Source organism: Ogataea philodendri (genome assembly GCF_020536065.1).
Source record: "Ogataea philodendri strain CBS6075 chromosome Unknown scaffold6, whole genome shotgun sequence".
Taxonomy (NCBI): Eukaryota; Fungi; Ascomycota; class Pichiomycetes; order Pichiales; family Pichiaceae; genus Ogataea; species Ogataea philodendri.
The window spans coordinates 155337-182446 of NW_025764087.1; the positions used below are offsets into that span (position 1 = coordinate 155337).

The following is a 27110-nucleotide window of genomic DNA, read 5'->3' on the forward strand; positions in this document are numbered from 1 at the left end:
TTACAAATTCGCAATATGCTGTTTAACTTAATGTTTTCCGCCAGTTCTCTGGCTTCTGACCTCGTTGCTCTTGGCTTCTGCTTCTGGGTCGAACAAGATGAATTCGTCCAGACCAGAACCTCCTGCCACCATTGGGAGCACAGACACCTTCTTTTCCACAAACACCTCCATGAGGATTGGTCCGTCGTTGTATTCGAGCAACTGTTTCACACCGTCCACCATCTCTTCCTGTTTCGTCACTCTGAAAGCCTTGAGACCCATGGCCTCGGCGAGTTTCACAAAATCTGGGTTGGTTTGGTGTGTGTGAGCGTATCTGTAGTCGTAGAACAGGGACTGCCATTGGGTAACCATTCCCTGCTCCTCGTTGTTGAGCACAACGACCTTGACAGGAGCGTTAGCCTGGACGGCGGCGGAGAGCTCGGTCAAGGTCATGTTGAACGAAGCGTCTCCATCAATGTCAATAACCAGAGAGTCTGGCTTGGCGATCTGGGCACCAATGGCAGATGGCAAACCAAATCCCATGGTTCCGAGACCTCCAGAGGTGATGAACGAACGTGGTTTGGTCCAGGTGAAGTGCTGGGCAGCCCACATCTGGTGCTGGCCCACACCGGTGGTGACAATAACGTCACGTCCTGTAGCGGTGGCCTGTTTGGAGATCTCCTGCATGAGAGTTTGTGGCTTGATCTTGGAGCCAGGAGTCTCCTTTTGATAGGCATATGGGTACTTTTCCTTGAGCTCCCCAATGTACTTGAACCACTCCGGACGAGAAGAAACAGGATGCACCAACTGGTTGAAAAGCTCCAAGTTTTGGGTCACGTCACCCTCGATAGCCTCGGTAGCCTCGACAACCTTGTTGATGTTCTTTGGCGAGATCTCAAAATGGATAATACCTCCTCTCTTTTGTTGAGCAGCCAGCTTGGCCTCAGGAGCGAACTTGGCGATATTTCCAGTCACTCTGTCGTCGAATCTGGCACCAAGAGCAATAATAAGGTCTGCCTTTTGCATGGCAGAGTTGGCCACGGCAGAGCCGTGCATTCCAAGCATGTCCAGGGACTTTTCGTCGTTCTGGTCAAAGGCTCCCAAAGCTTGGATGGTGGTAGTGACAGGGATCTGGGCCTTGTCTGCGAGCTCCTTGAGTCTTCTAGGGCCGTCTTCCGAGTTCAAGATACCGGCTCCCACGTACAGAATTGGTTTCTTGGCCTTGTTGACCAGCGCAGCAGCACGCTGGATGCATTGAGTGGTGAACTCGGTAGCGGCAGCACGGGTGATCTTGCTGAGGGTATCGGACGGCAGGGTGGTGCTAATCGGAATGGCTTCCTTCAAGATGGCAGCAGTGACGTCTTTAGGCAGGTCGACCAAAACAGGACCAGGACGGCCGCTGGTTGCGATCTCGAACGCCTCATTGATCCGCCTTGGCAGCTCTGCCACGCTCTTCACCATCACGTTCCATTTGGTGCACGATCTGGAGATTCCAATCACGTCGGCCTCCTGGAAAGCGTCGGTTCCAATGGCACTGGTGGGAACCTGGCCGGTAAAGACGACCATTGGCACACCGTCTGCAAGAGCGTCAGCCATAGGGGTAATGACGTTAGTAGCGCCGGGACCAGAGGTCACCAAAACGACGCCTGGCTTGCCGCAGGCTCTGGCGTAACCCTCGGCCATGTGGCCGGCACCTTGCTCGTGGCGGGGCAGAACAAACTTGAATTTGTCAGAGTTGTAGATAGCATCATACACTGGCAAGATAGCTCCACCAGGATACCCGAAAACAGTGTCGACGTCATGTCTTTGCATCATCTCGTGGAAAATCTGACCTCCTGTGAGTCCGATGAAGGAGTCGTCCATCTGAGAGCCGGAAAATAATGGCGAAGGCTTCTTCAGATCGGAGCTGTTGAAAGATGGGGCAGGAATGGGCCGTGGATCCACATGCACGGACGCGGAGGAGGACTTGGATCGCACCGCAATCATAGAGCGCGAGCTTCTGAGCGCAAGTCTACGCATCGCGGGCGAGGTCTTGCAACTGGTTCTGAGCATATTGGAGGTTTATGTTTTTTTCCAATAATTAGTCAAATATTTATGTTCCCCGGGTTACTCATTTGAAAATTTTTTTATCATTTTGAAAAGTAACGGGCCGGTTGCGGTGTGGCGCATGAACCGTTCGATTGCGCATCCGAAAATGTGGCCGTGCAATATTATTGATAATTATGCTTGAGTCTCTTCTGTATCGTAGCCACGAATCTGTGCGCATCGGCGAGATTCACAGATTTGTGGTCACCTACACGCCTGCAGACTCTAACCGCGCGCCGGCTCTGTACGCCAAGATCAAAAATGTCGAGATGCTTCCCCTGCGTGCCGCCTATTTGACAGGACCTTATGTCTTGTACTGTGATGTGCGACCCCAGGATTATTCGACCGATAAGCCGTGTTTTGTCACCGCGGACCAGCCCGTTTACGACCCCAACTTGGCTGCCGGCCAATCGCTCCGAGCAGAGCTCTCCATGCACACCATCAAGGACCGTTACGTGTGGGTGATTGACGTTGTTAGTCAAATGATCTTCAGTTCCAGCTCAGAGGTCCATTTCGAGCTCATGATCGGAAAGGATCGCCATTTCCTTCACAGACACAACTTTGGCGACCAATTCGGCATCTTCTCGTCCCAATTACAGGTCGATCATCGAACCACCATGGATCTCTGGAATAAACCTCCGTCTGCTCCAAAAGTACACCTTGTGGTCCTCACGCACGGCCTCCATTCAAACGTCTCAGCAGACATGTTCTACCTGAAAGAGCAGCTTGAAAAACAGGCAGAATCGTCTGGAGAAACGCTCATGATTAGAGGATACACGCACAACGTTTGCAAGACAGAACGAGGAGTCAAGTATCTGGGGCGCCGCCTGGCAGAGTTCCTTGTTCATGAGGCCAGCAAACACGAGGAGATCGTCAAGATCTCTTTCATCGCGCACTCGCTGGGCGGTCTGGTCCAGACGTTTGCAATCGCTTACATCTCACATAATTATCCAGACTTCTTCGAGAAACACAAGCCGGAGAATTTCATCGCTTTGGCGTCCCCGTTTTTGGGCATTTCCAACGAAAACCCTGCATACGTCAAGATGGCGCTCAGTTTCGGTATCATGGGGAAAACAGGCCAGGATCTGGGTCTCCAAGGTCTGCGGCCGTTGCTGATGCTGCTACCATCGAGACCAACGCGAAAAGTGCTACGACAGTTTAAAAGACGAACGATTTACGCAAACGCCGTCCACGACGGGATTGTCCCGCTGCGTACTTCGGCATTGTTGTATCTGGACTGGAAAGGTCTAGCCAAAGTCTACGAAGCACAGTCTGGAAACACTAAAACTTACAACCGGGGAAACGCAGAAGTTGGCGAAATTCCAGACAACGTCGAGCCGGAGGACTTGGATCTGCTCACTTCCATGAAGTCCAAGATCTTGTCGCCCCTCCAGACCTTGTTTTCTTACTGTGCGCCGTCCCAGAACGCAAAATCCGGCCACAGGTACCAGCGCTACCAAATCAACGGGAACGAGCCGCACGACTCGGTGGACGACGATCTGGACCAGTACAATCCTCTTCCGAAGTCATCGGTTATTGAGAGCATCAAGCGAGTGCTGCTGCCGCCTTTGCCGCCGCTCAAGTTCATCACCGACCCGGAGTCGCGTCCTAATGTGATTCTCCACGACAAAATCTACAAGCCAGACATGATTCCACGCAGTCCCCTCCGGTCGTCCACGAGTCTTCTAGAGGTGATTGACCCGATGAAGCGGCAGAAGATGATTGAGGAGAAGATCGCCAGACGCTGGCACCACGGAATGACCTGGCGTAAGGTGTTGGTGAGTCTGCAACCAGACGCGCATAATAACATTGTTGTTCGCAGACGGTTTGCGAACGCGTACGGGTGGCAGGTTGTTGAGCATTTGGTGGAGAACCATTTCTCGGCCAAGTGTGTTCAGGGCGAAGACCTGGCGGACTACGAGTGGAACCCGGGACACGACTGCAACGACCCTCACGTGGACGAGGACGACAAGCTAGACGATATTCTGGACAAACAGCACGACAAGGCTGCCAAAGAGGAGAAGAGTGACGCCGGGTCGCGGAAATATTCTGAGCCGAGCGTCACTACGCGGAACGTCAACGGGATAATCCAGAAGGAGAGTCAGATGTCGACTTTGGAGCCGGACGACGACGTTTTGAGCGAGCACGACCTGATGGACCCGTCCGAATGGATCAACGATGCCGACTCGTTTGTCTACGACGGGCCCACGGGGATGATCAACGCCGTGAGCGAGAGCGTGAACGGCAAGGTGGAGACGTTCAAGACACTGTTCCAGAACGACGACGTTGCTGGTTCTGACCATATGGTCAGCCTTTCTGGACCGTATTTGTGAGTATATGGCGGGTTATTTATTATCTAATTGTTTATAGAATTCATGCATTCATTACATCGTTAGAGTTGGCGTTGAGGAGCCGTTGATGAGAAAGATTGATCTGTTTGCTCTGCGCAGGAAGATCTGTTCTGGAGGTTTCTGGACTCTTTGCGGGGCCAGTTTGGACAGAAACGCCTCTGCTTCCTGGACAGACTGGTCCAAACAGCAGTTCAACACGATGAGCTTGTTTGATTTATGGAGGTGGCTGTGGAAAAGTTCTTGGTCGCAGAAAAACGAATTGTAGATGGCCAGTCGTTTCAGTTTTGGGAGCACCAGCTTGTCCTGAATAAAAGCGTTTCTGACCTCGAGATTCACCAGCGACGGTGGCAGCTCAAGCTCCTTTGTGTTGATAAGAAACTTTTCGTTCCACCACGACCACTGCGGGAAATACCTGTCAAGACCTGTGATTGTGAGGCTTTTTAGCCGTATCGGTAGCAGCATGTTGAGTAAAGAGTTCACGTTCAGCTCCTGCCGGTGGAAAATGGACTCCTTACCGATTCGCGACTCTGTTTCGAGCATCAGTTTCAGGTTCTGCACGCTGCTCGGCAAACGGTTATGTGTCACTTTTGGCAGCATGGCTTGCAACGAGTGTCTCTTAACACGCTCGTCGCTGCTGATAAACGTGAGGTTGACGTCTTTGACGTGCGGCGGCCACAACACGTACGGAATCGGGTTGTAGAAGTCTGCGGTAGTCACGTCGGAGCGCACCACGAGGTCCAAACTGATAAGGTTTTTCAAAAAGCAAAGATCAAACTTTTGATTCAGCACGACAGAGTCGATGCTAAGCGTTTGCAGCGCCGGGAAATGGCTCAGGTGGTCCAGATCGTTCGAAAAGACGCCAACGTGTTTTAATTCGATTTGAATCAAGTTTCGGTTCGGATGTGTGATTGCTAAAGCTATTATGGTGGAGCAATCCAGGTTCCGCAGAGCGTCTGGATCACGTGTTGATGTGAGCGAGACACTTTCGAGGCATGACAGGTGGTTGAGAAACTCCAGTCGGGGCGGGAACACAAACCCGGAAATGTGCAGGTGGTGCAAGTTGGCCAATTTGAGTAAAGAGGTCTCGTCCGGAGTCCAGACCACGCTCACGAGACGGTGGTCGTCGTCTTCCACAGACTCGATGGTGAGGTTCTCAAGCGAGCTGGACTCCATGGCTGCTAGTAGCCGGTTCATGCTGATCTGGCCGTTCTCGAACAGCTTGAGACTCACAGAGGTGAGTTTTGGAGAGCATGCTGCCAAAGGATAAATGATGTCTTCACAGTTTGCAAATGCAGATATTTCTAAGGAGACGAGATTTGGCAGTCTGATCGGGACAAACGAGGGTCTATTTGCGCGCTCGGAGTAGTCGATGTTGACGTGGAGGTATGTCAGGCCGGTGAGGTTGTTGAGGAACGGTTTGAAGGTGTTGAGCTCGTCTGCCGATATCGAGGAGATGTTGAGTTTGGCGATGTTTTCAGAGTGCGCGAGCGATTTGCCCGGAACAGGCCCGCACAGCACCGTGTACAAGCTGATGGTGTTGGGTGGAGGAAAAACTGCCGTGATCTGGTGGATGTACTGGTGGTAGTTCTGCACTGAGGCGACGATCTCGACGGAGGAGTTCTCAAACGGGCTGATGGCGCTGATCTCGGCCAATTGCTGGAACTCGGGCGAGTTCACAAACACGCTGTGCTGGTGGAACGGCTGGCCGGCAATGTTGGCATTGTGAACGTCGGCTTTTGAGCAAAACACCCGCAGACACGTTGTAACGTTGCGTTTCAAGGTGTCTTGCCACGAGATCTCGGAGTCGGAGTTGACGAGCGTGTGCAAGAGGTCGATCGAGGCGTTCAAAGGCAGATTGGACAGGATGAGCTGCTCGATCTCCGTAGGGAACGTCATGACAGGTGGTAGTATTGTTTACCCCGGGTTTTTAAATAACGATACTAATTAATTTCGTGGATTATTTTTTCACTAGCCTCGCATAACCAGATCATAATAACAACAGTGCTAAGCGAGATGCAGAGATAGAACCGGTTTGCAGTTTAAGCTACTGGTCAGAATAACCCTATCAACACCATACAATCAAGGTCTGGTAACCAATTTCACTTGCAGAGCGCAATATTATCAGCACAATAGACCAACTAGTAACGCTACGCCACGTTTGGGTGCCAGAATTTACCGGAACATAATTTTTAGTAAAATCCTACATTTTTGTGAGGGCGTGCATCGGACTAAGGAAAAATTACGTCATTGATTTGCTGTCATGCTGCTTTGAGAAAGTTATATAAAGACACAATATCGTGCCATCTGAGATTAAAATGGAATCGCAAAACTTAAACGTCGAGAAAGCTCCTGTTAACGCAGAAACCGCCAAAGCCAGCAGTGCTCAAAGCCCTGCGTTTCAGTCGTACTTGAACAACGACGGAATCGATAGCTTAACGCCGGCCCCGCGCAAGAAAAGGGTCTCCTCTTTGTCTTTGTCAGATCAATGGGCCGGCTCGGTGAGGTCGCCGTCGCTCGTTGCCATGTCCAAGCTGAATAACGGCAACAGCAACGTCAACCTTAAGAAATCGGGCTCCAAGGGAAGTTTGGGCAAGTCCCATTCGCGTCTCTCGATGTCGTCTCTTAATTCGCAGCAAGCCGTGCGATACAAGACCCACATCGTGGACCATTTCCGTGTTGCATCGTACGCGTTCGCTTTTGATATTGACGGTGTCATTGTCAAGGGACCGGAAACCATCCCGTACGCTAAACAGGCCCTGAAAATGTTGAACGGCGAAAACAAGTACAACATCAGAGTGCCGTACATTTTCGTCACCAACGGTGGTGGAAGACCCGAAAGCGAGCGTGCTAAGGAACTCAGTTCCCGTCTGGAATGCGAGATTACCGAAGACCAGGTGATACAGGGCCATACGCCGATGAAGGACTTGGTTGCTATCTACGATAACGTGCTTGTTATCGGCGGTGTTGGCGACAAGTGCCGGAAAGTTGCCGAGGGATACGGGTTCAAGAACGTGTTCATTCCACTGGACGTGATGTACTGGAATCCAAGCGTTACGCCGTACTACACACTCACCGAGGAGGACAAGGAGTTTTGCAAGAAAGATGTGGACTTTTCAAAGACCAAGATCGAAGCCATTTTGGTGTTCGCCGACTCCAGAAACTGGGCTGCCGACCAGCAGATCATCCTGGAGCTGCTCATGTCCAAGAAAGGTGTGATGGGCACTGTCAGCGAGACGTTTGACGAAGGCCCAGCCATCTACTTTGCTCACTCGGACTTCATCTGGGCCACCAACTACAAGCTTTCGCGGTATGGAATGGGAGCATTACAGGTTTCGATCGCTGCTCTTTACAGAGAACATACCGGAAAAGAGCTCAAGGTGACGAGATTCGGAAAACCTCAACGTGGTACTTTCAAGTACGCAGAGAAAGTTCTTATGAACTGGCGTCAAGACGTGTTAGAAGAGCACGTTGAAGAACTCACCTCTGCAGCAACCTCTGATGTTTCTGCCGAAGAAGAAGACGAGGAAGAAGAACAAATTCTCTCGTTCAAGCCGTCCTCCAAGAAGCCTGAGAAACCAACTCAGCCAAAGAAGGGTGTTTTCAACGAGACAGATTCAGAGGACTCGGACGACGAAGACGAAGGATTGACCATCCAAAAGCTGTCGCAGCTGACTTTGGACTTGCCTCCAGCCTCGACTGTGTACTTTGTTGGTGATACTCCAGAGTCGGACATCCGGTTTGCCAACTCGCACGACGAATCTTGGCACTCTATCTTGGTGAAAACTGGTGTTTACCAAGAGGGTACTGTGCCGAAATATCAACCAAAGCATACTTGCGACAACGTTCTGGAAGCTGTGAAGTACGCTATCGAGAGAGAGCACCAGCTTGAGCTCGAGGAGTGGAATGCTTCTGCCTTGGACAACCCAGACGCAGACAAGGCGCAGCCTACCGAGGAGGCTGTGGTCGTTGAGAGGGAGAAGGAAATTGTTGACAAGAAATAGATAGCTTAATATCATTCGAAATTACAGGTACAGTAACTGATAATTCACTGGCACGGCGGAAAATAACCATGTGATTTTTTTTTACCAAGCTTGAGCCGGAAACCATGAGGATGATCGCTCTTGTTGACACGGTAATTTTTGTTTCTAAAAGTGCTCTCGTGGCCCAGTCGGTTAAGGCGTCAGTCTCATAATCTGAAGATCGCGTGTTCGATTCTCGCCGAGAGCATATTTTTTTTTGTTTTTAGTTTCTCCGCTTTTGCTAATTTTTTCTTGTCGTTTAGTTTGCCTGCATTTCGCACTTCGTTTTAGTGCTGGCAGGAACAATCACGATTTCCGCCGAAATTTACCGAATTATGCCCTTATCTTGGGATGCTTAAAAAATAGAACTTTTTTATATTGTCTAAAAAACAAGACTAACATGGGCAGACAATATGTGTGAACCTGACGGAGCACGTTCATGTAATTGAACGTGGGATTTCCATAATAGAACTAATTCGAAACTACGCGACAATTACCCAGCGGAGACTAGAAAGGAACCCTGCTGTTTAGAATATTCGGCGGAGGATCGACACTCCCTGTTGGGCTGCAAATCTTTGCGAATAAGCTTGCTGCTGCCTGAATGAAACTCACAGCAGATGCAGCAAATGCAGGAGACGCACTCAAAGCACACTGCCTGAATTTGGAGGTTGTATCGGGACAAGATTGTGCCCAGATTGGCAGTGTCGCCGAGTCACTATAGCGGAACAATAGGGATGTGGAACCGTCATGTGAATAAAGCGGAATTGACTGCAAGTGCGCCAATTGGGACAGGACAAATTTTCTAAACGGCTACTAAGAGAAATCTCGGTTGCGGGCTGCTTCTTGGCAGTTCCTTGGTAATAGTGGCGAATTAATTTGTAGGGCCGAAGTTAATTCCCGTGGCTAGTACCGTGTACACAATTTGCGTGAGCAAGTCTCAGATTGCCAACACCCAATGCAGGAGTTGACAGGACGCCGATCGTCGTTGACAGGATGGTGCCACTAGGGATATCGAAACAATATGTGGCCACATCATGATATCAGGAAACGATGATGATCCTGCATATGAATTAAATTTAAATAGCAACCGGCTAATGCAGGCCGGTATCCATACCTAATTTCGTATCTTCTGAGCCTAATCAAGTACGCTTTGTCCAAGTCATGCGCCGCACCCACGCGATGAGTTGTTAATTGCGTTTTTAAGCTTGGGAAAGGTACGGCATCAAAGCCCTCGTTTAAGCAGATACAGAGCCCTGGTTGTCGCAAAACATGGCCATAGACAAGACGCGTACAAATTGCCTTTTCGCTTTCCCATTACTCGTTCCAACTAAAAATAAAATCCTGTCACCATGGTCTCCGTCTAATTTAAGAACACGAGCTGACCCTTTAATTGCCTGCGGAGGTGATGAGGACAAGTCCCCGAGAAAAAAATACTCGTCTTCCAGACCTGCATGGACCATGCACTAATACGCAATCTTTACGCCTCCCAGTCCAAGTTTGGAAAATTTTTAAGATGGCTACGTTGTATTATTAGTGATCTCTGCACATTAGGTTTGGGCGATCCTATTGTATCAATATTAATTTTTCAACTATGCAGTAGTGTTCTTTCTTTGTTAACTGGTGTCAGAATCCGGAAATGAAATGAGATTTCAACAGATTTCTCCCGCCCCTTTATAATCTTGATTTTGTAATCGCTACACCTAATGGCCATACCACTTTCTTCGTGAGACTCTCAGCTGCTTTGTTCTTTGTCTCCGTGTCTCTATATCTGGTCACATCCATATTCCACAGGTGCTACTGTCTATCTTGCGCAACATGAGCGTAGAACAGTCTCCCAACCCGTCGAATACGACGCCTGTCACCTTGCCCTCAATCTCCAACCTTACCGCGTCTCTCACTGCCTCTGCCACCGAATCAAGCTCCCCGTCGGTGTATGCCCAGCTCAGATCCCACGCATCGTCCGCCTCGCTCTCTGGCGACCCGTTCAACCACTCAAACTCCTCCAGTCACATCGACGTTCGAAAAGAGGTACAGCTTCCACCGCTGTCGGCGATCCTGAACCCGGAGGTGGCGCAGCCGCCCCGCTCGCACGCAAACTCGTTCTCCGTCCCTGGCGGATACAGACCCTCGTTCGAGGTGCCACCGGTTCCTTACCCGCACCACCCTGCAAGACACCACTCGTTCCCAACATACCCCATCGACACCAGCCCGACCCCCGTGTTCGAGCTCGGCTCTGCGGTCCACGAGGAGTCCCCCGAGCCCCAGCCAGACGACAAGGACCGCCGAAAGCGGGTTGTCAGAAAAAGAACGAGGACCGGCTGCCTCACGTGCAGACGCAGGCGCATCAAGTGCGACGAACGCAAGCCTTTCTGCTACAACTGCGAAAAGTCCAGAAAAGTGTGCGCCGGATACGAACAGGTTCCGTACGGCTCGCGAAGGTATCGATACATGCCGCAGCCGAAACCCCAGGAAATCCACAACGACCACGAAATGCAGTCGTCTCCGATCTCAGCCACAAGCCCGCCCATGAACTTCCCGCGCCACCCGGACTCGTCGCTCGTGTCGCAGGCTCCGCGCCCCTCCGTGTTCCCGCTGGCCAAACACAACTCGTTTCCTCCCCAGCAGATTCGTCCCTCCGTGGCTCCATTTTATCAGCCTTACGCACAGCCTGCTACCCAGTACTCGCCCCAATACGGCGGCCGGCCCTTGATCTACCCCCAGTACTCCGGCCAGCCGCATCCCTCGCACCCGCAATGAAAAGCACCATGTTAATAAATAGAACGATTCTCCACAGTGCTGGGCATAATGTTGGAACCACGCCTAAATAAAAGTATTTCACCTTTTTTCTACATCTCTTTTTTAATGATAGCACTGATTCTGCTTTGTGTCCAGGCCTCCGCCCATTGGGTTCGAGGAGTCTCGCCAGAGAGCCAGGCGGTCTACCAGCCCGACGAAAACGGGCTTTGGCGGTGTCTGGGCGACCCGCAAATCGTCATTTCCGCAGACAAAATCAACGACGACTACTGCGACTGCCCCGACGGCTCTGATGAGCCAGGCACCTCGGCGTGCGTGGGAACGCAGTTCTACTGCGCCAATGAAGGGTTTTCGCCCGGCTACATCCCCTGGTTCAAGGTGAACGACGGCGTTTGCGACTATGACGTGTGCTGCGACGGGTCCGACGAGCCAGAGGGGCTTTGTCCGTCGAAATGTGCCGAGATGCACGCCGCCTGGGAAAAGGAGAACCAGAAGCGTGACGAGATCGTCCGCAAGGGACTCGAGAAGAAAGAAAAACTCGCCCACCAGGTGTTCAAGAAACGCAGCAGACTCCAGCACGATCTCCACCAATTGGAGTCCAAGATCGCAGAGCTCGAGCACGAATTGCACCAGTTGAGCAAGATCCGCACCTACAGCCAGGAGGAGAATGAGATCGTGGCAGTCTTCAACGATCTCACCGCCAAGGTCGAGAAACTTTCCGAGGAAGCCTCTGCCAAGATCAGCCAGCTCCAGGCCCAGCAGGACAGTCTGCAGAAGCTCGAGAACGTGCTGGACACCATGAACAAAGAGTACAACCACAATTTCAACGACCCGGCCGTCAAGGCCGCTGCTCAGGCGTTCCAGGAGCACTCTGTCAACGAGGGACTCCAACGGGACAAGGAACAGACTCCTATTGATTTGGGCGACGCGTTTGCTGGGCTCAAACATGAGCTCGAGGCGGCCGAGATCAAGCTCCACAAACTGGTGTCGAAGCCAGCCTCGTCCAACTACAGGTCCACGTTCAAAGCGATGGTGAACTCGTTTTTGGGCGTGGCACGCAAGCCAGCCGAGATCACGTCGCTGATCGACGCAGAGCGCCGCAAGAACGAGATCGAGGACGAACTCAAGCCGCTGAGGAAAGACCAAGCTGCCAAACAGAAGCAGCTGGACGCCGATTACGGCCCAGACAACATTTTCCTGGCCATGAACAGCTGTGTACGCAACAAGATCGGCACGTACGACTACCGACTGTGTTTCACGGACAAGCTGGAGCAGATCAACAGCAACGGACAGGCCACTAGAATTGGCCGCTACGAACGAGTCGAGTACGACAAGAACAACCACCAGATCAAGCTGATCTACGAACATGGAGACAAGTGCTGGAACGGTCCAGTGAGACGCGCAGAGGTCCAGGTTGTTTGCGGGGTGGATGACGAGATCATTGCCGTGACCGAGCCGGAGAAATGCGAGTACTCGGTCAAGATCCAGTCGCCAATTGGCTGTTTCAAGGACTAGTGTCGTTATTAGAGTCGCGCAAATATATTATTAGTTATTATAGCCTTTGTGTGTTCACTCCACGTATACAAGAACACTGGTGATGTCGTCGGGCTTTCCGCCGATGTAGTCCTGGCCGGTGAGCTTGCTCAGCCGCTGTGAGAACACGCTCTTGAAGTCTGTGTTCAAACTTAGGTCCTTGACGTTGCGTACGAGGTTCTTGTTGACTTCTCCGATCTGTTCTGGGTCGAACACGTCGTCCAAATACATTTCCACGTCGTTGATCACCACGTTATCTATTAATCCGTCGGTGGTGAACATGATGATATCACCGGACTCGAGCTGGAACTCGTACTGGTCAGCGTCGCGGGGCTCGTTCATGAGGTACTTGGACCCGCGTTTCTTGGCCAGGTCCAGAAACTCCTGCGGAATCACAGAAAGCTGGTACGGAGCGTTAAATGAGTACGTTTGCTCCTCAGATTGGTGCACACACTTGAACTTGGACTTTTCCTTTCTGAAGACACCGAACCACGAGTCGCCGAGGTTCACTGCGTGCAGCTTGTTGGTGTTGGAGTCGATCACCCCAAAACAGATCGTCGTGGACCCCACCTCGACAGACCCGTCCTGCTTCATCTTTGTAAATGCTTGTTCCAGTATCTCAAGAGGGGTAAGATCGGGTTCGCCTAAGAACTCGGTGGTGACGTGGTTCGACAGCTCGCGGCTGATTGCGCTGGAATCAAACCCTTGCTCAGACCACCCGCCCACGCCGTCTAGCACTCCAGCAAGCACCCGCGAGTCGTTGTAGGCTATCACGTAGTTATCCTCGCCAGTAGGCGAATCATACACTGTGTTGGTGTACACCTTCTTGCGATACTTGGAAATCAACCCATCGGTGGCTTTGCTGTTGTCCTTCAGTCTGTCCTTGGGCTCAAAGGACAAAGACATCAAATACCCATGGCCTGCTGTCTCAAAGTGTTTAGCCAGAGTCTGGCCGTTGTAGAAGTTTTTAAAATTGTGCGAGTCGCTAGTGAACGTGCGTCTGCCCACACGCGAGCCAAAAGGTGCCCGCGAAACAACAAAACGCCCACTCCGCGCCAGGCCGGCGCTATTTAGTAACATCTTAGAATATCTAAAATTTTCGTACAATTTATTGTTATACTAATTTTTCAACTACCCAATTTCTCAACAGCACCCAAAATAAATTTCCCGAAATCGAATTCTGGGTCGTCGAGGTTGACGGCCTCGGTTGGTGCGGCAGTCTGCTTGACTGGGTGCAGCTTCTTGTACTCAGCCTTGGCTTCCTCCACCAACTTCTTCTTGTGCTCGTAGTCGTACAGTTCCTGCTTCTTCTCACCCTCGGCCTTCAACACGTAGGTGTGGTAAGCTCCGTACACAATGCCGGTCGCCAATGCGGAATATCTAAAAACCTGTTTGTTAGCACGCTTTTAATTCCAGTTACTCACGTTCAGCGTAGACATGGTCTCTATTTATCTTCCTGTCTAGTATTTTCACCAATAAAACTTTCGAAAACTTCGTCAAGGTTATGAGCTTGCCAGCCCGATCTAGAGCAAAAATTAGCCAAAACCGACACCCTCGCACCAGCTACTCCTGCCGCTCGAGGATCAGGTCCTTGACTCTCTCGTGTTCCTGCTGCGACAGTTTCACGTTCTGCAGTCGCCGCGATGCAAAGCCGCTCTCCTCGGGCACGGTGACCACGCGCGAGTGCAGTTTGCGGCCCGCTTTCGCCAGAAACGTGAACTTGTTGCTTTCTGCCGGCTGCGGCTCGGTCATGGTAGCCAGCGAGCCTATGGACTCCAGCGCGTTCGACTTGGGTTTCGCGCCCGAGGACTTCAGACTCTCGCCCAGCAGCGCATCGAACTCGGCCTGGATGCTCTGCTCGATGTGTTCGTTCATCATCTGCTCGTACAGCTCGGCGTCGGCAGCGTCGTCGCTTTCCGAATTGTCGAGCTCAGACTCGTCCTCAGAGATCTGCGTTGACAAATCCTCCTCCTCGTCCGACTCTTCCTCCGTTTCAGAAGCCTCTGTATCTGGCTGCGGCGTTCCCGCGCGGGACACCCTGTTTTCCTTCAGTCGCGAGGCCGCCTCTGCCAGGCTCTGTGCGCGTTCGCGACCACGTGACTGGAAGCACCGGCTCACGCGCAGCTGCAAGTCCACGGATGGCGGCTCGTTCAGCGCCAGGTAATAGTCCAGTAGTAAATACTCGGAAGTCAGAGACTTTGTGACCGAGTCCAGGAACTGGCACACCAGGTGCACCCAAAACCAGCTCTTTTGGTCAGAGCTGTGCGACTCCAGGATACAGTAAACGATTAGCTGCTGAATCATTTTCACAGGCACCAGTTTCATGTTGCTCAGCTCGGCAAGATACTTTGCAACCGCCAGCAGCTTTCTGTTTTCGCGAACATCCTCCTCCTCAAGGCCTGCCTGGATCTGCTCTATCAAATCGTCCACCACAACTGTGACGATGGACGGGTCTCTTTCGCCGAGTTCTTTGAGGATCCTGACCAGGGCAGAGATCTGGTCGTACGAAATGTCGCCCGGACTCGTCAGAAACGTGCAGATCTTGGCGTAGTCTTCGTCGTCCCAATAAATATTTTTTGTGATATGCTTCAAACAGGAGATATTGTCCAAAGCCAGTCTCAGCACAAAATCCAGGTACTTCTGTTTCTTGTCCGTTTCCTGGCCCACGCGGTACGCTTGGCGAAACGCTACAGCGTCAGGGTACGCGGCCAGAAACTCGTCCACCGCGGCCGAGCCGGCTGGGAGCTGCGACTTCAGACTCTGCAGGAGCCCAAAAACGTTGTCCACCAGCTCGTGGTAGACAGACTGGCTGCGCAACGTTGCTCCCGACTGATCAAACACAAAATGCAGCGTGTCCAGACTGGATTTGCTGGTGGCATCGCACAGTAAAAACGACAGTTCCTCGTAGACTTTTGCTGGTGGAAATATGTTGAAGTTTACGAGCTGGCAGAATAGCGTCACGGTCGGCGCATTTACCTTGCCACTTAGGATCTGGATCTTGAAGTCGATGAACGTCTTGCGAATGGTCCGAAGCACCAGAGACGAGAGCGCTTGTCTGTTGAGCTTGAGGAACCGTGCAAACGCTTTATGGTTTGACTGAGGCAAAAGAGCATACTCTAGCAATCTAGCGAGCGAAGCCGGACTGTTCATGTGCTGGTTCCAAAATGAACACGCGACGGAGTCCACATCAGCAGCAGAAGTCGCTTGGGAGACTTTCTCCAGCAGTTCGGGTGTTACTTCCGTCTCCTCAATTTTTGCTACCTGGATCAATTCTTCAACAAGAGGAACATTTAGGTAGAATTGTCTGTCCTCCTCGGATTCCCAAGGAACAACCGACTCGTCAAACGGGTAGGCACCCAATGAATCTATGCCAATCACGTCTGGCCCGTCAATATCAAATATCCCCTGGGCCAGCTCCGAGTAGTAGTACAATCGTTTAAATTTCACCGTGCACTCCTTCAGATCTATCTTGAGAGGCTCGGGGACCAAACTTCTGCTAGAAGCATACTTTCCGACACCGTTGATTAGCTCTGTCCACTTGCTGTTTGTGTCTGTGGTCCAGTTGATTACGTGCACCGAGTACTTCGAAAAAAGCTTCACCAATCGAGTTCGTTCAGTATCTGGCAGCAATCCGGTGTCATTGGTCAGAATCTCCCCGAATCGCACCAGATATCCAGCCAATACCTCTGCTAGATGCTCGTCCTCGCCGTGGACCGAGAAAATCTGCGTCATAAACGCCAAAAGCAGCGGTGTATCCGACTTGCTCAAATATCGAGGAAGATCTTTCTTGGACACCGTTTCGTCCAATCGAATCAGTCCAACAAGGTAAAACTCGGTAAAAAGAACCAGTAGTCTCCCCAGTGCACTAAAAGAGTCTCCTTTCTCGTTCGTTTCGGACAAAGAACTGATAAAGAAGGTGACCAGGTTTCGAGTGAAGTCTGATCCAAACCGCTGGTGGAGAACAGAACACACCTTGACAGCGGTCAACGGATCAGTGCCCTTGCTGGAAAGTCCCTGAACAACAGCTGGGATCAGCTCGTCCATATACTTGGTCAAGGAAACCTCAGACACGGCTTTCAAAAGCGATTTTTCTGCACTGGAGCTGAAACTAGTACTCAGCTTCTTCAGCAACGACGTATTGGCCTTCAACGAGGTATCTACATTGCGAACGTCCATATAAACGCCGTCCCAGGCCTGCTGGTTCGAGCTAAAAAGCTGCCTTCGTAGTTCACATTGAGAGACCATCAAATGTACGGGTGAAAAATAATTTATTTTTCCATGCATTTTAGCCATTCTAAATGTTCTTTATATACAGACTTTTAGTTTTTCAACACAGGTGAGCGATCGCGGGTGAACACACGTCCTGGCGCCATTCCGTACATTTGTCTAACGGCGTCAGTGTTTCTGTCCCAAACAGAGCGGATCACGTGAGCTCCCACGGGGGTGAGCTTGTTGTCTTCCACAAACTGTCTAATCTTGAAGTAATCTCTCTTGAGACCCTTTGGAGCGTTAGCAAGCTCTCCATCCTGCCTGAACACCCAGAACGCGATTCTGTGTTTTCCTGTGTTCTTCTCGCAGACAGGAGGCTGGTACTCCACAAACTCGAGGTCTGGGTTCTGCACCAGTTTCTTGGCATCGATCATCGAGTCCGTGTTGGAAAGCTTGACATCTTTCACTCCCCAAAGCAACGTGGTGGAGTAGCTGTCGGCAGCAAGATCAGGGGTGTCTGGATCAACCATCAAAACCGTGTACATTTCGTCCTTAGATTCCTTGAACTCTATCACCTCCAAAGCTGGCGGTTTCTTGGTCACGTTCGACGACAGAACAACACCGGGCTCGATCCATCTATCCTGGTTGTTGTGCGGGAACTTCAACTTGACATCGACTTCCGGCTCCAGAGTAGGAAGAGTGTCTGGAATCACACCCAGAGTCTCGAGTCTCTGCATTAGCAACATCTGGGAATGATTCAGCCAATCTGTCTTTATGTAATGTCTAAAAACAGGTTGTGTTCTGTCGAAGCTGTTCTTCATATACTCAGCCATGTAAACCACCTCTGGGTTGTGCTTCTCGGCTTCGACAAGAAGTCTTTCTTTTTCCTCGGCATAATTCGAGCTCTTTGGGTCGAGTTTCTCGATCTTGTTGTAAACAGCTTCGCTCTTCTTCTCGAGAACCTCGTATGCTAGCGGGTAAATGTCTTCAAGGCCCTCGATCGACTTGTATTTTCTTCTGTTGGCATTCGATTTGAGAGATGCCGGGCCGTACGGAAGATTTGGGCTCAACAACGCAGTACGCAGGGCCTTGTTACGTAGCGCCAACGATGGCGACCGTTTGGTGAAGTTCGACCACACTCCTTTGGAAACTGACATTGTCAAACAAAAGAGTGAAGTTTTTTAGTTTTTTCAAAGTTGAAAAACAACGTCTCCGGGTAACAAAAACTTATCATAATATATATGGATCCTATGGATTATAGTAGTAGAATTTCCAGTCGGCGTCACTTGGCCGCATGTCAGATAAGTCCAAGTTCATCGAACCCATTCCTGGAAGGGATGCAGTAGAGTTGGTAACGTTCTTTTTCGTTTTGGACCCCTCGTGTCCCTCAGTCGAGTGTGCTGAGATAGTCGACGAGGTTGGAGAGCTCTGAGGAACTCCTTGGAACTCTGCGGGAGCAGGAATCGTGGTGACCTCAAACTGGAATTCCTTCAATCGAGGAGTCACTCCTGTAGACGAACTGTAAGAGCTTTTTGTGGCGGAGACAGAGTGGTTTCTGCGCTCATTCATGGAACTGGCCGAGGACAACGACTCGTTCGAGTTGTTTTGAGGCGGCATGAATTGGTACTCGTTTGGAATGAACTCGGCGCCAGGCATCATTGGCTGGGAACCTTGATACATCTGTTGCTGTTGCAACGAAATCTGCTGAGATTGATGCGCCCTAATCTGCGCAGCTTGGAGATGCATCTGGTACCGTTGCATATTGATTGGATCGTTGATTGCAAACCTGGTTTGAATCGCAGGAGCGGAACTCACAGCCATATCCGGCACGGTCTGAGGTCTCGGGATGATCTGTTGGAACACGGGCGGCGGTTGCATCGGCGTCCACATGTTAGACAGATCGGTCATGGATCTCGACCTTGTGCGTTTATGTCCCCTGTTACCCACGCTTTGTGGCTCTGCAAACGAGTTTGACTTGAAGCTGTCAATTGTGAGCGACCTTCTAAGCTCAATCTTTTTCTGAACACTCACGCTATGCGGTAGGTAGTTGATTTCAGTGTTGAGGAAAAATTCCCAGATCAAAGAGTAGATCGGGACCTGGGGACTCGTTCTAATGACAGAAGGATCTTCGTCAAAGTACAGCGTGTGAGTGATCCGCAAGCTCTCAAACTTGCCTGCGCCAACCGAGCCGTTAGAATACTCGTTCAAAAGACTGGACCAGTACTTGGAGTTGAGCGGGAGATTGACCTTCATGCGATTGTTGTCAGATAGCAAATGACCAGTGACTTGCTCAGTGCGCCTGAGAACCAACATGTCATTATCATAAACTCGGACAACAGCTCGCAGCTGGAGAATCCTCGAGAAATTGTCGTTGGACACGTTCAAATCTGATGCAAGGTGCGAAGACACAGAAAGAAGACTCTCAGTGTATGCAACGGTTCTGTTGGACTCGAGATCAATGCTATAATCAAAACTCAGGTTGAGAGGAATTTTGGTGTACACCATGGAATGGTCAAAGTTCAACTCTGGCGAGTAGATGGCTTCCAAACACGCTTTCAGCGGCATGCTCTTGCCCCTGAGGTCTACAACAAACTGCTCGCTTTCCTCTGCTTTCAAAATCTGCGTGAGATCTGCAACCGCGTTGAGTTTATCCTGATTGTAGTACCCGATCTGAATCTTTTCCACAGATAGACCCTTGAACTTGGTGTCAATTCTGGGCTTTCTCTTCTTCTCGCTAACCTCGACTGGACTTGGAATCACGTCGTTGATAGGTGTGGAAGCGGCACGCTTCTCTTTATCGATCATAATGTTCTTTCGCTTATTGTACAGTTTTCTTCTGCGATCGCTCTCTCTAATGAGATTGCGGATGTCCTCCAGAATGCTCATATCGCCCAGCTGTTGGGACAGACTGTAGCATAGCAACTCCTCATCGTTCTTAGCCATGGTTAAATACTCGTTGATCATCTTTGTGCGCAAATGACAACCAGCCTTTCCACCATAGTTGATGAGGAAGTCGGAGCGGACCATCACGACATAGTCTGCCTTTGCGGCAGAGAGTTGTCGGATGTACTCGCGCAAACCATCCCGCAACACTTGGAAGATGCGCAACATTTCGTCGTTCTGATTCGAAGGAGATCCCGAGGTCTCCAGAGCTTTCGTGTCGACCACCTGATACTGCGACTCGTCGGGCACTGTGGGGCTACTCCCGCTGACCAGCGAGTCAGCAAGCAGTTCACAAGGAGGCAGATCCTGAGTTTGCTGTTTCAAAATATGGTCTGCCCATTCTTTGGAATTCTCTTCATCGCTATCATTGGTGGTGACCATGAGCTCGGAAAACAGGGATTCATCTTCCTGGATTGAGTGGAGCTGATCAATCAGCTTCTTCTCGGAAGATTTGGGAGGGGTGAACTGGGAGTCTGGGCCAAAATCAAACCCGGACTTGAACGCGTGAGACACCTCGTTACGAGACTGTGGAGTCAGCGGACTCATAACAATCTGATCAGTAGTAATGAAGCGAATGAATACCTGTAACAGATGTTGGTGTTTTGAAATCCCACAAAAAGTCCTTGCTTGTATCAAATTTTGAGATCCTTTGAAACATTCGTAAACAAATAATCAGGAGTGGTGTGAGGGTTGCTCCTCCAACGACGCGTCGGATAAAATAAACATCACGTCGTGCTTGCGGACGTGATTCGCGAGGACCCCGACGGCACTAACAAGCGTGTCAAGACAATAAGCACGTGTCTCAGTACCACGTTCAAAAACGAAAACATTGTCTGCAGACAATACCCCAGGTCGTACTTAGTATCTGGACGCGACAACAGAGCAAATATGGTCTTGCTAACGGGTCTGATAAGGGCCGTGAAACAAATTTCCAGAAATGCCGTCAAAAGACCGACAAATTCCTCAAAATGTGTCGCTGCAACCGGGTTTGTTTCCTCTGGCGAGTACAGGTCTCCCTGACTGCTTCCAGACGTCTCTGACCCGCTCACTATTTCCAGCTCACGTTTCGCACGCCCAATAGCCGCCAATGCGTCCCGCTCCCTGTTCCGCTCCTTGTAGTACTTGAACCGGTGCACAAGGTCTCTGTCCTTGAGATATGTCTCCATTATCAGAAACTTGAGTTCATCGTCTATCTTGTACAAAGTTGAGGTGACGAGACCGCTGTCGACAATCGAGTCTAGCATCTTGGCAAATGCGTTCGCCAGCTGGTCCGGCTCGCCTTGGAGCGAGTCTGTCAGGAGCTCTAGCCCTTCAACCAAGGTTCCTGTATAAAGATGGCTGGAAACTTCGCTTTGAGCCGGAGACGGTAGATAACCCGAGGTTGTGGCTGACGAACGCTCAGGACTCACATTGAGGCCTGCCGGACGCGAATCCTTGCCTGGAGAACGCGAGACTAAACCGCCAAGTGTGCTAGTAATCTTGCCAATGTAGCTCTTATCTGTCATAGCAATGCTAAAATTTCACTGCACAGCCGAGTCTTCTAAATCTTCCATTTTGAACTCTCCAGCGTTTCTGGCCTCATCGTCGTCGGGAGCCAGCCAGCGCGACGCCTCAGACACTTTCCGTGTGTACAGTTTGGATTTCGGTTTGTCGATGTCGCGCAGATTTGCGAAATAGAACCCAGAACACTCCTTTCCCGTGCGGTAGCCACCACTGCAAAGCCAGAAATAGTAGCCCCTCAACTGTGGTTTTTTGAACATGCGTCGAAGTGTCATTGAAGACTTGCAGAGAGGACATTTCGGTAGGTTCCGTTGCATGTTTAGCCGTTGCATTCTGAGAGTCAGGTTTATCCGTGCCTCCTTAGCTACCGGGTGTGTAGCATGTAGAGAGTCAGTCAGCGATGGAACGCAGTGCTTAAACTCTTCCTGGGTCCCTGGAAGCATTATTAGCAACGAGTTATGAGGCAATGGAATACTGTAGGTGATTGGCTTCCCATATTGTTTGCGTAGTCTAAAGATTCTGGTTGCACCCAAATTCAAAGAACAAATAATAGGGAGAGGCCCTATGGAGGTGAGTCTGTCTGAATGCCAATCGATGTTGTTTTTATTGGAATGAAAGTAATTTCCCACACATAGAGAAGCCGACCAGTCGGACTGGATCTCCAGTGGGTGTCTTTCTCTGGTAGCCAGCACTTCGTTCACCTCGTCTTCAATCAGAAATTTAGCCGTGCGGATGTTCCCAGTGAAAGGCTGCTCCATTTCTTCTCCGTTATTATAGAAACCTGAATCGTAGACGACAACTGGGGGTTTTTCGTAAAACACTGTTGATTGATGGTTTGAGTGACACTCATTTTGAGCGATGAAAAAATGCTTATCTCTGAAGACCACCTTCTTTGCTAGCAGCTCATCCAGCAGCTCATCGGCAAGAGTTCCTGGTAAGAAGTTCTTGTAGAATTTCAGGTAGGGAATAGACTCGATTTCCTGCTTATTGTAGAGTATGACAGAGTCTCGCGTTATCGTCTTGGGAACATTAAAGGTGCTCTGATTGACCGAAACTCTTTGTTTCTTTGCTTCTGGGACCTTTTCAATAAGTGACGACAACACTCCCGGGATATCTTTGTGTTCAGGAACCACTGGCTCGGGTCTGGACCGCTTCTTAACATTTGCCCCCGTCTTGAACGTCCCACTAGCTTTACGGTCGAATTGCTCTTCTAGCACCTTCACGGTCTGATCAACAGACCCCTCAAACGCCACAAGAAGCTCCAACAGCGCCTCTTTAGCAACAACGGGAAACTCCGTGTGCAAATAGTTCAGCTTTTCTTCGGTCTCCATAGATCAGCCCCACAGTCGCGTAAATGAAATATTTTTTAGTGCTATTTTCTATGTACCCTGGAATCTAAATGAACTCAACGAGTTTCTATCAAAACCACCTCCGGTGACCTTTTTGGCGGTCAGTTTCATAGTGACCTGGTTGGTGGTGTCTCGAAGAGGCATGCGAGCGGGCAGAGATGCAGAGATGGGTTTCGACTTTGGCAGGTCGTCGTCGTCGTCTGGGTCTGTGAGATTAAAGTCGCTTGAGTTCTGTTCGCTAAAGACGCTTTTCAGATCCTCGTCTTCCAGCGTTGTAGTTCTCGACTGGCCGGCAAAGTAGGAACTCACCTCTGATCCGGACTCCTGCGAGCCAAACAGGATTTTACGACGTTTCACAGTGGTAGCCTGTGAGGTCATGAACTGATCGATCGTTTGTAATGCAGATTTGCGTGCCTGGGGCGCTGTAGAGGTGCGCTGTTTGGCAGGTTTCGCCATGGATAGCATTGTGTCTATTGTTCTTGCTGGGGCTGTGTTGGTACGTTTAGCAGGAACAGGTACTGCGGCAGACATGACGTTCTTTTCGGGACTCTCTCTGCTGAGAAGAGGCATCTTGCTCATTGGGTCCAGGTCTCCAATTGCGATCTTGCGGTGGATCTCGTCGTCAAGAACTTTCCCAGCACACAGTTCAAGATACTCAGGAGAAATATCGTCTGGAACAGGGTTCAAATGGTCGTGTTTTCCTGTTCTTGGATCGAAAACAACCTGGTACTGGAACGCGATCATGGCGCGCGAGTGCTCCTCCTCAAACTCCGCAGGGATCTTGAGCTTGCCCTCGAACCTGACTGCCTGCATCAGACGCGTAAATGTCTTGTATTTGTTGACATACGTCGCGGCTCTCTGCATTCCTACCCCGGAAATTCCCTTAGTGTAGTCGCATCCACTAAGAGCAGCAGTTAGGCGGAGCTGGGCATCGTCAAACAACCCGATAGCAGACTCACGACACTCTTTGAACTTGGCTCGCTGGATTTCCACGCAGGACCCGGACTCGTCGAGTTTGGTGATCAAGGTCTGACACCCAAAAATCAACAGATCCGAGTCTTCAGAAATAATTCCCTGGACAAGACCCTGTTTCTCCAGATACACCATCTGGGAGTCTGCCTCGTACGGAGCAACAACATACTTGACTCCCCGGAATTTGAGCTCCTCGATCACTGTCTTGGCCATTTGCGGTGTAATGTCGCAGGCCTTGTTGAAATGATTCAGTGCTTCTTGACGTCTGTTTAAACGAAGAGCCTCCATTCCCAGCCGTTTATATTCTTCTCTTCTTCCTCTGCGTTCCTTTTCTGTATTCCCCTTTGTGGGCAAGTAATCCCCATCAAGCACCATGTACGGTGTGATTCCAAAATGGCGTAAGGCATCGAGTCTTCTGAGAATGTAGTTTAAATAAGATCTGGTTGGTTTCCCCAGGACAATGTCCATAGAACACCCATAGATCGCCTTGTGTAGCCACGAATACGCGTCAATGGCCAAAGTCTTACCCCTGTACTTGGATAGATGGCTCGGTTCCTGAATGGACTTGAGAGCAGGCAATAACCCGGTGACCCCCATTAGCACAATGTTTACTTCTGAGCGCGACAGAAAAAAAATAACAACGAAGAAAATTGAACGGATAATTCACCATGAACCAGTACGAGGAAACCGTTAATCAATTAGGAAACCTCTCGGTGAAGACTTCAAAGAAGAAACGGACGAACCACGTTCATCACCAGTTCACGCCCGAGTACGCCCGCGACGATCACATCGATAGCGGGTTTGATCCAAATGCGGCTGCCATGAGTCCTGGGATGCAGGCTCCGCACTACTACAACGGCCAGCACACCCCGTCCGTGCAGCCGTCCAGTCAGTCCGTGCCGATAATGAGCGACCAGTACCAGCCACAGACCGAGTATTTTGCTCCCAAACAGCAGATCGGCGTTGACCCTGCCTCGACAGACGATCTCTCGATCCCAAACATTAGATACCAGCTGGACCACACGTATAAAGACAGCGAGTTCCTTACTTTCGAGAACGTGTCACCGCCTTTGGCAGGAACACAGTACGTCGCTGTCGACCAGGGAAACGCTTCTCCTAAATTTGTCAGAATGACGCTCTACAGCGTCCCAAGCTCTGAAAAACTTCGGCAACAGTCCAAGATCCCGCTTGGTCTTGTTCTCACTCCGTTTGCTCCTACTCAGCCGGGCGAAAAACCCGTCCCAGAGGTCGACTGCAGGGAAATGTCTGCCGTGCCTCGTTGCAGACGGTGCAGAACCTACATCAACCCGGCAATGCAACACGGTGGATACAACATGATTTGTAACATCTGTTCGTTTTCGAGCCCTGTTCCTCAGGAATACCTCAGTCAGGTCGACGCTAACGGAGTCAGATCGGACTACTACGAACGTCCAGAGCTCCACTCCGGTGTCTATGACCTGGTTGTTCCTGAGGACTACAACTTGGACGAAAAACCACCCCAGCCACTGCACCACGTGTTTTTGGTCGATCTCAGCTACCAGGCCATTCGCTCAAAGCTCCACGTGGCTGCCTGTTCTGCAATCAGAATGGCATTGTACCAGAATGGCGAGTCGAATTTGCCCCAGGGCTCCAAAGTTTCCATTATTGGATTTGCAGACAAGCTGTTTTTCTACAACCTTTCTCCATCGCTGGAGCAGTCTACTGTGGCCGTTGTGGGAGACTTGGAAGATCCGTTTGTTCCTTTCCACGATGGTATTCTTGCCGACCCGCTAGAGTCGTCGTCCATAATTGACACCACTTTGAGCTTCATCGAGCAGATCGTCGACTACTCTGGCCCAGAGCCTGCGTACGGAGCAGCGCTTCTTGCAGCCAAGATGGTTTTGGAACCAGTTGCTGGCGGTCAAGTTGTCGCTTTCTTGTCGAGCATCTCATCCTGGGGACCTGGCTCACTTGCTGTGAAGCTGCCGACCCAGAAGACCACCTCCGATTACGACAAGGATGTCATTGTTGCCAACAACAAGTTCTACCAAGACCTGTTGAAGCAGTTCGTCAAGTCCAATGTGGGACTGCACTTGCTGAACGGGTCCCATACTCCTATAGATCTGGCCAATGCCGGTTTAATTGCCATCAAGACCGGAGGTTCTGTTAAGACCTGGCATAATTTCAACTTGGACAAAGATGAAGCTGACTTGATGTTCACAGTGAAACAGCTTGTCACAGATGCTTGTGGATACCAGGGACAACTGAAAATCCGTTGTTCCAGTGGGTTGCAAGTCAACAAGTACTATGGTGGCTTCACGAGCTCTGGGCAGCCCGACATTCCATACCTTCCTGTCCTCAGCAGTCAGACCAGCTTGGCCTGCGACTTTGTTTACGACGGAAAACTGGATACCAAGAAGGACTCTCATTTCCAGGCAGCTTTGCTGTACACCTCGGCGGACGGAAAGAGAAAAGTGCGTGTGATCAACTGCATTATGTCTGTTACCGAACGGGTTGCAGACGTGTTCTCCTTCTCAGACCAGGACGCAGTGCTCAACATCATTTTAAAGGAGAGTCTAAGCAGACTACCAGCCATGAACTTCGTCACTTTGAGAAGCTACCTCAACACACAGCTGGCCGATATCAACGCCATGTACAAGCTCTATGTTGCAAAGAACACTTCGTCGCCAGGACAGTTGGTTCTTCCTCATGGACTACGGACATTCCCTATGTTTTTACTTTCTGCTCTCAAGTCCAAAGCAATCAAAGAAAGAAACACCAACCCAGACCTGCGTGTCGAGAGCTTGTTTGATCTCCAAACATTCACCCCAGAGAGACTATCTGCCTACTTGTATCCGCTGATGATCAGTCTGCACGACCTGGACGACAGCGAGTGCCTCTTTGAAGGCGAGACCCAGTTCTTCACTTTGCCGCAAACCAGAGCACTTAGCCAGACCAACCTCGAGATCGGCGGAGCATACCTCATCTTCAACTCCAAGCGCCTGTATCTCTGGTTCCACTCTGACGTGAACCCGCTTCTGCTTCAAGATCTGTTTGGTAGCCAGGTGACGTCTCTGGACCAACTGGATCCACTCATGTCCCAGCTTCCTCCTCTAGATACCCATATTTCGTTGCAGGTGAGAAACCTAGTCAAGTTCCTGGCCAAGCACTACCTGAACGCCGACTTCTTCCCTGTCGAGATCTGCAGATTCAAAACAGACACAAACGAGTCAGAGTTCATCGAGCTACTTTACGAAGACCGGTCGGGCGATCTCCAGTGGTCGTACTCTGACTTCCTCAAACACCTACACAAACAGATCACCAGCAAGGTGGAGGTCAACTCGACGTCCTCGACGAGCGACAAGAAGGATTCCTCAACACTGGCACATAGATTTGGAATATTCTGATCCCATTTACAGTCATTTAATGCATTTATA

The 27110-nt window shown here is 50.5% G+C and overlaps 19 protein-coding genes across 19 annotated transcripts; 8 read left to right on the forward strand and 11 right to left on the reverse strand.

Annotated features, from left to right (window-relative positions):
• Positions 1–15: 15 nt before the first annotated feature.
• OGAPHI_005015 (uncharacterized protein) lies at positions 16–1860 on the forward strand (the record flags this gene model as incomplete). Its single annotated transcript, XM_046206156.1, has 1 exon — positions 16–1860. The coding sequence occupies one exon, from the start codon at positions 16–18 to the stop codon at positions 1858–1860; it is 1845 nt and encodes a 614-aa protein (XP_046059950.1).
• On the reverse strand, positions 28–2031 carry OGAPHI_005016 (uncharacterized protein; the record flags this gene model as incomplete). The annotated part of the gene is made up of 1 exon (XM_046206157.1): positions 28–2031. One exon carries the CDS (start codon positions 2029–2031, stop codon positions 28–30), a length of 2004 nt encoding a protein of 667 aa, XP_046059951.1.
• Positions 2032–2201: 170 nt separating this feature from the next.
• Positions 2202–4397, forward strand: OGAPHI_005017 (uncharacterized protein; the record flags this gene model as incomplete). Its single annotated transcript, XM_046206158.1, has 1 exon — positions 2202–4397. One exon carries the CDS (start codon positions 2202–2204, stop codon positions 4395–4397), a length of 2196 nt encoding a protein of 731 aa, XP_046059952.1.
• Positions 4398–4448: 51 nt separating this feature from the next.
• On the reverse strand, positions 4449–6311 carry OGAPHI_005018 (uncharacterized protein; the record flags this gene model as incomplete). The annotated part of the gene is made up of 1 exon (XM_046206160.1): positions 4449–6311. The coding sequence occupies one exon, from the start codon at positions 6309–6311 to the stop codon at positions 4449–4451; it is 1863 nt and encodes a 620-aa protein (XP_046059953.1).
• OGAPHI_005019 (uncharacterized protein) lies at positions 5338–5682 on the forward strand (the record flags this gene model as incomplete). Its single annotated transcript, XM_046206161.1, has 1 exon — positions 5338–5682. One exon carries the CDS (start codon positions 5338–5340, stop codon positions 5680–5682), a length of 345 nt encoding a protein of 114 aa, XP_046059954.1.
• Positions 6312–6730: 419 nt separating the features above from the next.
• On the forward strand, positions 6731–8416 carry OGAPHI_005020 (uncharacterized protein; the record flags this gene model as incomplete). Its single annotated transcript, XM_046206162.1, has 1 exon — positions 6731–8416. The coding sequence occupies one exon, from the start codon at positions 6731–6733 to the stop codon at positions 8414–8416; it is 1686 nt and encodes a 561-aa protein (XP_046059955.1).
• Positions 8417–10249: 1833 nt separating this feature from the next.
• On the forward strand, positions 10250–11191 carry OGAPHI_005021 (uncharacterized protein; the record flags this gene model as incomplete). The annotated part of the gene is made up of 1 exon (XM_046206163.1): positions 10250–11191. The coding sequence occupies one exon, from the start codon at positions 10250–10252 to the stop codon at positions 11189–11191; it is 942 nt and encodes a 313-aa protein (XP_046059956.1).
• Positions 11192–11293: 102 nt separating this feature from the next.
• OGAPHI_005022 (uncharacterized protein) lies at positions 11294–12136 on the reverse strand (the record flags this gene model as incomplete). The annotated part of the gene is made up of 1 exon (XM_046206164.1): positions 11294–12136. One exon carries the CDS (start codon positions 12134–12136, stop codon positions 11294–11296), a length of 843 nt encoding a protein of 280 aa, XP_046059957.1.
• OGAPHI_005023 (uncharacterized protein) lies at positions 11297–12703 on the forward strand (the record flags this gene model as incomplete). The annotated part of the gene is made up of 1 exon (XM_046206165.1): positions 11297–12703. The coding sequence occupies one exon, from the start codon at positions 11297–11299 to the stop codon at positions 12701–12703; it is 1407 nt and encodes a 468-aa protein (XP_046059958.1).
• Positions 12704–12757: 54 nt separating this feature from the next.
• OGAPHI_005024 (uncharacterized protein) lies at positions 12758–13801 on the reverse strand (the record flags this gene model as incomplete). The annotated part of the gene is made up of 1 exon (XM_046206166.1): positions 12758–13801. One exon carries the CDS (start codon positions 13799–13801, stop codon positions 12758–12760), a length of 1044 nt encoding a protein of 347 aa, XP_046059959.1.
• OGAPHI_005025 (uncharacterized protein) lies at positions 13002–13487 on the forward strand (the record flags this gene model as incomplete). Its single annotated transcript, XM_046206167.1, has 1 exon — positions 13002–13487. One exon carries the CDS (start codon positions 13002–13004, stop codon positions 13485–13487), a length of 486 nt encoding a protein of 161 aa, XP_046059960.1.
• Positions 13802–13848: 47 nt separating the features above from the next.
• On the reverse strand, positions 13849–18087 carry OGAPHI_005026 (uncharacterized protein; the record flags this gene model as incomplete). Its single annotated transcript, XM_046206168.1, has 3 exons — positions 13849–14101; positions 14289–17015; positions 17102–18087. 3 exons carry the CDS (start codon positions 18085–18087, stop codon positions 13849–13851), a joined length of 3966 nt encoding a protein of 1321 aa, XP_046059961.1.
• Positions 18088–18178: 91 nt separating this feature from the next.
• On the reverse strand, positions 18179–18915 carry OGAPHI_005027 (uncharacterized protein; the record flags this gene model as incomplete). Its single annotated transcript, XM_046206169.1, has 1 exon — positions 18179–18915. A coding segment is annotated over one exon (737 nt), but the record flags the coding sequence as incomplete, so codon positions are not given.
• A 23-nt stretch (positions 18916–18938) lies between these two features.
• On the reverse strand, positions 18939–21117 carry OGAPHI_005028 (uncharacterized protein; the record flags this gene model as incomplete). The annotated part of the gene is made up of 3 exons (XM_046206171.1): positions 18939–18956; positions 19028–20455; positions 20683–21117. 3 exons carry the CDS (start codon positions 21115–21117, stop codon positions 18939–18941), a joined length of 1881 nt encoding a protein of 626 aa, XP_046059963.1.
• Positions 21118–21393: 276 nt separating this feature from the next.
• On the reverse strand, positions 21394–22704 carry OGAPHI_005029 (uncharacterized protein; the record flags this gene model as incomplete). Its single annotated transcript, XM_046206172.1, has 1 exon — positions 21394–22704. The coding sequence occupies one exon, from the start codon at positions 22702–22704 to the stop codon at positions 21394–21396; it is 1311 nt and encodes a 436-aa protein (XP_046059964.1).
• A 48-nt stretch (positions 22705–22752) lies between these two features.
• On the reverse strand, positions 22753–24291 carry OGAPHI_005030 (uncharacterized protein; the record flags this gene model as incomplete). The annotated part of the gene is made up of 1 exon (XM_046206173.1): positions 22753–24291. The coding sequence occupies one exon, from the start codon at positions 24289–24291 to the stop codon at positions 22753–22755; it is 1539 nt and encodes a 512-aa protein (XP_046059965.1).
• A 71-nt stretch (positions 24292–24362) lies between these two features.
• On the forward strand, positions 24363–27080 carry OGAPHI_005031 (uncharacterized protein; the record flags this gene model as incomplete). The annotated part of the gene is made up of 1 exon (XM_046206174.1): positions 24363–27080. The coding sequence occupies one exon, from the start codon at positions 24363–24365 to the stop codon at positions 27078–27080; it is 2718 nt and encodes a 905-aa protein (XP_046059966.1).
• Positions 25812–26102, reverse strand: OGAPHI_005032 (uncharacterized protein; the record flags this gene model as incomplete). The annotated part of the gene is made up of 1 exon (XM_046206175.1): positions 25812–26102. One exon carries the CDS (start codon positions 26100–26102, stop codon positions 25812–25814), a length of 291 nt encoding a protein of 96 aa, XP_046059967.1.
• OGAPHI_005033 (uncharacterized protein) lies at positions 26511–26914 on the reverse strand (the record flags this gene model as incomplete). The annotated part of the gene is made up of 2 exons (XM_046206176.1): positions 26511–26745; positions 26847–26914. The coding sequence occupies 2 exons, from the start codon at positions 26912–26914 to the stop codon at positions 26511–26513; spliced, it is 303 nt and encodes a 100-aa protein (XP_046059968.1).
• Positions 27081–27110: the final 30 nt, after the last annotated feature.